The sequence below is a fragment of the Mytilus galloprovincialis genome, chromosome 1 (genome assembly GCF_965363235.1).
Source record: "Mytilus galloprovincialis chromosome 1, xbMytGall1.hap1.1, whole genome shotgun sequence".
NCBI lineage: Eukaryota > Metazoa > Mollusca > Bivalvia > Mytilida > Mytilidae > Mytilus > Mytilus galloprovincialis.
In genome coordinates this window covers 60,165,466-60,176,020 of record NC_134838.1, presented here as the reverse complement: position 1 = coordinate 60,176,020, position 10,555 = coordinate 60,165,466, and the positions used below count along the sequence as shown (strand labels likewise).

The 10,555-nt window shown below is 30.2% G+C and overlaps 1 protein-coding gene across 1 annotated transcript in view; it reads right to left on the bottom strand.

Annotated features, from left to right (window-relative positions):
* Positions 1-938: 938 nt before the first annotated feature.
* The window catches only part of LOC143080274 (hepatocyte growth factor receptor-like), a 31,456-nt gene continuing 21,839 nt past the window's right edge, over positions 939-10,555 (bottom strand). The window contains exons 16-21 of the mRNA XM_076256017.1: positions 8,778-8,861; positions 7,137-7,315; positions 5,855-5,964; positions 4,933-5,092; positions 3,344-3,480; positions 939-2,717 (exon numbers count right to left, since the gene is read on the bottom strand). Of these exons, the coding sequence (XP_076112132.1) occupies positions 2,621-2,717; positions 3,344-3,480; positions 4,933-5,092; positions 5,855-5,964; positions 7,137-7,315; positions 8,778-8,861 (767 nt within the window). The 3' untranslated portion in view covers positions 939-2,620. The remainder of the gene's footprint in view (positions 2,718-3,343; positions 3,481-4,932; positions 5,093-5,854; positions 5,965-7,136; positions 7,316-8,777; positions 8,862-10,555) is intronic.

Sequence of the window (10,555 nt, the reverse complement as noted above, 5' to 3'; positions counted from 1 at the left end):
TTGTATAAATGGATTAGGACTTTTAAAATACACCGACTGGTATCAATTGTAAGCACAAAAATATACTGCAAACTCCAACTCAGTTTGCAACAATTTAAACATTTATATTTTAGCAACTAATGTTTCAGTCAAAAGGAATGATATATTTTTTCAAAGTATCCAGCAAATTAAAGCTCTTTGTATACTTGTTCTTTAAGATGTTGCCTTTTAGGATTATAATTTTTGCGTCAAGCAGAGGAGTATTAAAATGAATTTATTGTTTTAACTTAAAAATAGATGCTAAATATTTTTTTCACTATTGGGATTTTTTAAAGTCTTTAGTTTTTGTATGTCTTGATATAATTTGAAGTAAACGCTATTAGTAATCTATTCTGTTCAGGCAATTCAAACAAACAACAATTTCATGAATAAGAATTTATTGCGCTTTCGAGATGAAGAAGCAGAACCCCGCTTGTCACACCCTGTGATAAAAATCGTTTGTTATTTTTTCAAAAGATCTATTCAATTTACAATTGTTTCAGAAATAGAAACTATGATACATAACAATAGAACTCGGGCGTAAGATTTGAGTATTACTTAGATAAGTAAAGGCTTATTTAATTTTATACATACGACTTAAAACTTGTATTTAACGAAGGGAATTCTAAATGAAGACTAAAAGCGAGGAAAACTTAAGTTTAGACGCATAGATGCTCTATGAAATGATCAGTTCATTACAGATTACAAAATAGTTGGCAACATACATTATAAAGATATTCACACATGAAATAAAGAAAACCCATCCTATATACGACGTTTAGTAAAAACGATTACTCTCCACAAGATACCAAATGACAGAGAATTAAAAGCTTTAGATCATTGTTCGGCCTTTAACAATGAGCAAAGCTCATACTATATAGTCATCTGTACAAGGCACCGAAAAGACAAATGTAAAACAATTTAAACGAGAGAAAAAAGCTTTATTAATGTACAAAAAAATATAACCACATATCTTACACATATAGCAGATTCTCATATATTATAACGAGATATAATTTCAAAAGAAATTCATATAAAAGTCAAAGCAAATCACACCTAAAAAAAAAACATGAGAAAATTATAAATCAATAATATAAAAAAATATAAGGAAGATTTGTAAAACGGATGATTCATGGGTTTCGAAACAACAACAATAAATTCTGATTATGATTTTTAAGTGTTGTTCCGATTGACCATTCCCTCAAAATATGGCATAAGTGATTTCCGGGTCATCTGTACCATAAAACAAAAAATAGATAAAAAATAATCGTGTATATAACAAAAAGAAGACACATAGTTCTGCTTTCATAAGAATATCATACAGTTCTGTTAGTTAATTGCGATCTTAATCATAGATAAACCCAATTTGACGTCAGTAATAATAAGAATTTAGACCCAAAAAATAATAATATTTTTCACATTAAATGAAGTTATATTTTCCTATTTCATATATATAAATTATATGAAAGTTTTTGCCTAGTATGCGCTAAATTTACTTGCATTGTCAAATTGCAGGTTGAGTGTCTCAAAGATGATTCTTACATCATGTTGATTTTTGTAATCTTATTGTAAATTCAACATAGTCTTCTATTACCGAAGGATATATTTCTATTTTTTGTAAACAAAGAGCCCTTAGCATTTAAGCTGGACGATTAAGGTACATGTAATTGTTTACATGAAATATTTTGGAATGAAATGTTTACATGTGATAATAAAAAATATTACGCTTTGAACAGAAGATAACAAGTTTTTAAAACATTCAGAGAGGTCAATCCATATTCTTTGAATTTATGTGTTTCTTCATTCTTATATACACAAATAAGATAACATATTTATATTCATGTTAGAATGTAAAAATCCAAAACATATGCATTCCAAAATATAAAAATGCAATTCAATTTTGACCTTTAAAAATTTATGTTGTAAAACGTATGATTTTATTCGAAGTACTAAGGATTTCCTTATCCCAGGCATCCTCCGCCGTATTTGGCACATTTTTTTTATGCTTTGGTCCTCCATGCTCTTCAACTTAATACTTATTTTGGATTTCCAACTATTTTTATCAGAGTATCACTTATGAGTCTTATGTAGACGAAACACGCGTCAGGAGTATTAAATTATAAGCCTGGTACATTTAATAACAATATAAAAACAACCAGGTCACAGACAAAAAAGAAAGAAATATTTAATCATTATTATCAAGGCTTAAAAACTATGCGACAGATACCAATGGAACATTCAAATTCATACGTTGAAAATAAACGAACAACGCTGTGTCTAAAAAAGAAAAGGACAAACAATGTAACACATAACACAACAACAAAAAGTTGAAAATGAAACAAAATGGTAACAAATAATGATTAATGATCTCCATTTTTTGTATGTTAAACACAAGCATATGCTTGAAATGATTTTAAACTTGAAACAATTCCGCCTGTGTACACTATAATGGATACTGTCTCGTTGAATAACAAAAAAGATATCTTGTAAAATAGACATCGATAAGTTGCCTTTTGAGAGTAACACATTATGAAGTATTTTCATTTAACCTTATTGAATGAAATCTCAACATGAAAATTGGTCAATGTTCCCGCCATTAAATTCACTGTTCCACTAATCCTGTAATAGTCTGGTTTATCTCCCGAAAAGTTGGTCTGTTGTCAGGGTCAAATTCCCAACATTTCATCATAATATCATACCTAAGTTAACGAAAAACAAAGTAAAAACAAAGTCAGTATAAATTTGAGTTAAACTAATTTGTAAATCAAATGTTATTAGTATTTTATGAATGCAAATGTTAGTTCATATCATTCTCATCACGTTAGACCTGATAAGCATACATAAAGGCAAAAGAAGTATACGCCTGTTTAAAGGTCATCAATCGATTGCGAGAAAGCAGTAACAGGTAAGCGACTGTTATACAAGTGAGAGGTTTAGCGCTATAAAACCAAGTTCAATCCACCATTTTCTAATTTAAAAATGCCTGCACCAAGTTAGGAATATCACAGTTGTTGTACATTCGTTTTATGTGTTTCATTATTTTATTTTGCCATTTGATTAGGGACTTTCTATTTTTAATTTTCCTCGGACTTCAGTATGTTTTTAATTTTCCTTTTAAGCAAGATATCTTCCTGCAGACTAGCAGCTTTGAATCGAGCATCAAGTGTTATATATGATATATGTATGCTTAAATAAGTGGTATACCTTTATCTTGAACAAACATCATTCTCATTGATTTCAACTATGTCATGCGTTATATACTGTAATGTTGCATTTTAATATTCAAAAGATATATAATGATTTATTAAAGTATCTATGAACTTACAATGGTGGTGGACAAAAATCAGTTCTTTTTAGGCGCCTGCCAGACTGTAAATATTTATGCATATCCCAGTTGTTTACGTCGCAATACGGTGCAGAACCTCTGGTTATTAATTCCCACATCACGACACCGAAAGACCACTACAATAAATAAATCATTTAAAGGAAGGTGTTTTAATTTTTGAAACATTGACTTACATGACTTTTCCTATTTTTTAACCTAAACTAGAGGCTCTCAAGTGCTTGTATCGCTCAACTGTACCTTATGTGGTTTTTGAAATCATGTTAAATAAGGTTAAAATCATAATAAATAGTATTAGATACCCTAAGAATGATTGAGGCTATGTTTTGTTTGATTCGGCCTAGTAGTTTCCTATTTTTAAAGAAGGTTATCCTATTGTATTCTTACAAAAGTAACTGAAGAACCCTTATTATTATTTCAATTAGTTTTCAGGTTAATAACCAAAATAGAGATATAAGTCAAACTGCATTTTAGCCTTCATATTCTATTTTTAACCATGGCGACTATCTTGGTTACTGGTAGGAGTTATTGGATACATTTTGGTAAAGTTTATTAGAATTTGGCTTAGTAGTTTCATAGGAAGATATTTGTAAAAATTTACGGACGAAGACGACGACAGACACCAAGTGATGAGAAAAGCTCAGGTGAGCTTATAAAAATATGGTCTTGATATGTTTACTAAATGAAATTAGAACAGTAAATTGATAAAGAAGAATCACCATAAAAACATTGAATTATTCTACATGTTTACCTCTATACAATTAGTACTACTAGGCATTATCAAGAACTGAAGTCCTATATTGTCTTTACAATTAGGTTTATTGAATTATTTCGAAGATATACTTAGATACCACTCACACATACTATATGTACTAACATGTTTAATAATACGTTATGCAATTTATGAAATTCAATCTATATTGAGTTTTTGTTTTTAGAAAAATACCATTTACATATATAGAACTCTGCTTCAAAAACATGTATATTTTTTAATGAAATTAGTCAAGAAACTATACTTTTTGATATTTTGAACAGATATTAATTGTATAGTTTGCATTTCTGTAAATATAGATAATGCATTGTCCCGTAGGTTCTCTTTTTACGGCTTAATTGTGAAGTTTCGTATAAAACTATATCCTAGAATGGAAATCTCATATGTACTTCTATTTTGTTCAAAGGTCAAAATATAGGGCCGTGTGGCATATTTTCAACATTTATATGCCGAGAACTTCTAAGAGTTTACAAATATACTAAATACATGTTCTATCCCTCCCTATACTTCCTGGGTCTTCCTCAGAATCCAAGCGGCCGCTATTTATGGTGTATTTTGGTTTATTTGTATAAAATAAAATATCAGTGAATATTATATATCTCCACAAAAGAGGTATGGTTTGCTAAAAATCTGTATTTACGAAGTGCAACCTATACCACTTTTAGAACAAACATATACATATGCTTTGAATAAGGTCTCTATGAGAACGTTTGCCTTATGAACACATTTTTTCAACATTACGGTAACCAAGTGTACATAAAGTTGGTATTAAAATATATATAATAGTTGATATACGTACAACATCTGATTGTGTGCCATACGTGCCATTTTCTAAACTCTCAGGAGCCATCCATTTTACTGGTAACATTTTCTTATTGTCACTGCTATAGTAGTTTTTGGTATAAATATCTCTAGCCAATCCAAAGTCTGCTACTTTTACTTTCAAGTCTTCATCTACCCTGTGAGTATATCAAACAATGTTTGCTTTATGTAGGTTCTACTGGTTTGTACTGATCTTCACAGTTTTGGAGTTTTTGGTTTTAGTTTTTGTTTGTTAACATAGCAGTTTGAAAAATATTGTAATATATAGATATACGTTATAATGATTATGTGCAAAATCCTAACGGATTTTGCTATTTTGCAATTAAAAAGATCTCCATACAATGATTTAGGACATGATCCTATTTTCATAATGAACTAACTTATCCGTTTGTGTGGGTTCTTTTTTTAGCAAGATATCATATACTAAAGAAAATTACTGGTACTTTGAAGTTATTCAATAGGTGTGCTAAAAGACCACACAAACGGATAAGCTGTGTTCATTATGAAAAATAACACCATATCCTTCAACAAAATCCAAATAACTGAATTTGCATTGAATAAACATGTACTAGCACACGGGTCCTTTCGGGGTTTAAACATTTGTTTCAAGAATCACCCACACTTCGTATCCCGAACATGTAACCAGCTCTGTTAAAATGTTAACGCTTCGAAAGTAGTCATTGAACATATCTCAATTTATAGTATGGATAGAGGTATGACAAAACATTCTAGTATTTACCTACATTGTACCTGAAATGAATTGCGCAAAAAAAACCAATTCAATTTATTATTAATTTTGGTATTCCAAGTTGTAAAAAGCTTGCGTATTCAGTCAGAACAATTTGTATGTAGTTTGTTATAATGATATTAAAATCTGATGTTTGTTTAAGACTTCTTACATGCAGTTTCTGGCTGCTAAATCTCTGTGTACAAATTTTATGCTGCCAAGATATTCCATGCCCCTAGCAATATCTAGTCCAAATTTCACCAGGTCTTTGACAGTTGGCTTCTGTTGGGAATAGCATTATAAATACAGATCTTTTTTTATCAAATACTTTAGCAAAACAAACAAAAGAATGCCTTTTAAATCTAACTTTTTACTGTACAAAATAATTATGAAATATAAGGTAATTAACTTGCAAACTAAAATTTTCAGGCTGAAAATTTTACTTTGAAATTATATCTTTGTAGTTGTTCGACAATTTGATTTCAGGAAATTAGGTGACTTTGAATTTATTTATATGAAATACATGCATGCACAGTTTTAAAGGAGTAGAGGCATTAAGGCCTGGTTTTGGCCCAAGAAAAAAAAATGTTAGATAAGTTTTTCAAATTGGCACATTATGCTTAGCAATGTATAGGGTCAAGAAATATCAATGAAAAACAATAAGATTTTTTATGTGATGACGTCACAATTACGTCATACTATGTACTGTTTTCACAAAAACGATGAAAAATATGCAGATTTCTACCTTTATTTCTATTGTGGAAACATCGTACGCAGCCAAGAAACAACAAAATAATTTAACAGACGCTTTATTATAACTATTGACAAAATCTCACCAAATATAAAGTTGTTTCTTGTGTGCGCACATACTTTTTCAATCTAAAATATACTTAAAATTGTGATGAAAAACGAGGAAAATCACGAAATTTTACAAAATAAGAAATGAAATCATGATTTGTTGCCATGGTAATTTGTTTTATGTCCAAAACTGTTTTGTTTTTCTTAATACCTTGTACCTTATATACTGTACAGTAATTTGAAAATGTGTATTATAACTTTTAAATTTTCAGTAATTTTATGAGCCAAATAATGGCCTTATTGCCCATACTTCTTAATGGAAAAAAAAGCATATTTATCCTCGGTTTTGTTATTTGTAATACCGTTATTTATTTTTATTTTTATTTTTTTGCCATGGTATTGTTGGTTTCTTTCCAATCAATGAGTTTGAATGCCACTCTTTTTATGTCATCAATTAATTCTCTACCCATTTGACTTTTTTTAACACTTTATAATATTTCTTCAAATAGGTACCGAATCTTTCTGTTGAATTTGGATTAAAAAAAATATATGAACTTTTAAAACAAATCACTGGATTCCTGAAGACTTTAAAAATCAGAATTGCCAACACACAACATATATGAATAAAACAATATACATAAACTTATGTAACTTACATTGTCATCGCTACGAATATAAGACAGTAGATCTCCATTTGTCACGAATGGAATAATAACCAGCGGAAATTCACCAGGGGCAACAGAAATGCCAATTAGCGACAACACATTTGGATGCTCAAAATCTTTCATGATCAGAGCTTCATTAAGGATTGCGTTTATATCCTGTACTTCTGTTTCTGAAATTCAAAATAGCATTTGATCGAAATTAAAATACTATATAAATGAGCATGTGCAAAAATGTTGAATGTTAAGTCGTAAAAACCATCAAAAAGTCAAAATCTTGCCCCTGTATTTCAGGTATAACGAAAGTAATGGTATATAATAAGATAATATGATAAGTTGATACTCTCAGGTACTGAAAGACTGTTGTAACATTATTCGTAAAAAAAACACTTGCTTTATTATACAAAATACGCAAATACATCCAAATTCATCTTCTAACCATTGAAGGAAAATGCAGAGTAAACATTTTAGTTGTTGCATAGGTGTAATCAGTTATGACATTTTTTAACTCGAGATCGAATGACCAACATATTTAACGTCATCAAATGTGTTTGGTTGTGCCACATACATGACACTTAAGGAATAAGAATACATATATGAAAATTTTAAAGATTACTTTGAATTGTAAAATTAATTATCATGAAATAAAAAAGAAGTCCGAAGAAAATGAAAAAAATGAACGGTTTGTTATCGCATATCATCAAGATCTAACATGCATGGATCAAAACTTGTTTCTCGTGTGAATTAAAATGTTAACAATCGTACATTTAGACGTTTTAAAGATTAAATGCATGAAATCCGGCCTAATGTTGTACACCAAATTGTATATTTAGTTTATAGTTTGTTTGTTGGCTTATATGACCGTGTCTATAAAAACAACCATGAATTACACCCAACGAATTCATAGTATAAAGTAAAAATCCCCAAAAAAACTGAATTCCGAGAAAAATTCAAAAGGAAAGTCACTAGTCAAATGGCACAATCAAAAGCTCAAACACATCAAACGAATGAATAACAACTGTATTATTCCTGACTTACACGTATTTTTTTATTTTCTTAATATTTCAGTATTACATACTGTTAAACTGTTAATAGCTTATTTTGTAAGTTAAACTCCATAGATCGATTAACGACATTGAAACTCAGAAAGTTTGATACACAGTACTTGACCAGTTCTTATTCTGTGTCAGGTTTTGGTGTATTTTTGTATTCTTGTTTTTTAATCATTATACTTGACTTATCTTTCTTTTACTTAGAATTTACACAAGGGTAACACTAGTGTGTTTTTTGTATTACGTTACCGGTTTTCTTTTGAAGTCACATTGATTCTTAGAAGTATATACCTCTTACCTTCTTACAAATGGAATAAAAGTTTATTTGGTACCTTCAAAAACATTTTGTATGTTCCTGCCCCAAGTTAGGAGACTTTAACTCACTGGTTGTATGTTGTACGGATTTTCTCTATTGTTGGAGGCCGAACGTTGACCTAGAGATGTTAATTTATATGTCATTTGGTCTCTTGGTTATAGTTCATACCACGTGTTCACACTTGTATATTTATAACTTTAACACTTGAACTGCATAGACAAAACTGGTGCATCTTTTATAGTTTTTCCTTCAATGTTTGTTACTTACTTAGAACAGTTTTAACGGCAACAAGTCGTTCCTCCTTTTCTTCTAGTGACAACAGATAGCCCTTGTATACACATCCAAAATTACCTGTTAAGAATGTATGCAATAGAATATAAATACATTTTGTTCAATAACCAACTGCATTTATGAAATGGGAAAATAGTTTACATCTGCCACTCATCATACCGTAAGTCAAGACCATGGACATTTTCTTATATCGTAGGAGCTCCTAACCGTCAGACCAGGTGCGTCAACAGTGCATCCTGTTGTTCTTGCTATATATAGTTATGCATATCCGTTCGAGCGATTTGTTTTAAAAAAAAAAAGAACACATTTAACCATTGATATATGTAACAGAGTGGTCAAAAGTAATTAGTTATGTTCACAGAATGTTTGTGAATGTCTTCGCTCTTTATCTTATCATATAAACTGAGATTCGTAAATTTATAGGCTGGACTAATGTAATGTGTCTATGTACAGAACAGATATCCGACAAAAATACTGCGTTTGTCAAATATCTCAATAAGCACTCCTCCATCGACAAGTAAGCATATAAAACACGATAAGTAACACATCTAAGTTCCCAAGAACATATGAAATGCATGCACCCACTTGATAAAGAACTATTCAGAGTGCGAACGTCCTAAATATATGTATTTGATTTCATGAGATTGTGATTTATTTTTGGTTTAATATGTTGAATATAAAGAGATACTGTGCGTATTGGTGTGTGTTTGCTTATTCCACATTGGATAGAGGTATTGATGGAGGGTTGAGATTACACAAAAATTGATCGCCCTGAAGATCATAAAAAACATTTTATTAAAATTAAGTATGTCAATAAAGGCTTTGATTTTGTAAATATTGCCGGTATATTTAACGACCATTCTGTTAAAGAACAAATTCCTGGATTTTTTGACAATACTGAGCTACCTCTTATTTGTTATATTTACAAGAAATCTACCCGGAAATTTGTGTTTAATTATAGTCAATTGTGTAAAGATGTTAATATCAGTGAAAATACACCTACTTCATGTAATTGCAGTAATTCCGAATATATTTATGGACCCATTTCCCATGTCATAACAGGAGATCTTAACATCGTTCAAGACCGAGAGTTAAAATCATTCCGCAGTAAAGGACCTAAATATCGTCCCCCGTCAATTATTAATTGGAATGAGTGTCGTAATATCATCCACGACTCACTCCATACTTACTGTATGAAATGGATAAAACGGGAAAAAGCTGACAAAAAATCTTTGGATTCTTTTTTTAATTCAGTAATGAAGATAGTTGATATACGTATTCAACATTTTAAAGAACATTTTACTATAAACAATAACCACAATAAACCTATTTCTCGTATCAAACATAAACTAAAAGAACTAGCCAAGGCATTTGTTTTTGTCCCGGCCGATAAAGCTGCTAATAATATTATTATTGTTTGACGTAAATTTTACATTGAGGTTCTGAAAAAGGAAATCACCAATTCACCAACATTCCAACTGACTCCATTTTCAGAAAACGAAATCTGTAACAAACAAAAACTTTTAGCCACCGCTTTACAAGCAGAGCCAAATACAATGAAAGTCCCAACTATGTATTGGCTTCCGAAGCTACACAAAACCCTTACAAATATACATTTATTTCGTCTTCAAGCCATTGTTCAACTACTAAATTGTCTATTCTTCTTACCAGCACACTTGGTACAATTAAAAACCTGATAATTAATTGTTCAAATAAGGCCTTCGAAAATAGTGGAATAAATTACTTTTGGAGTG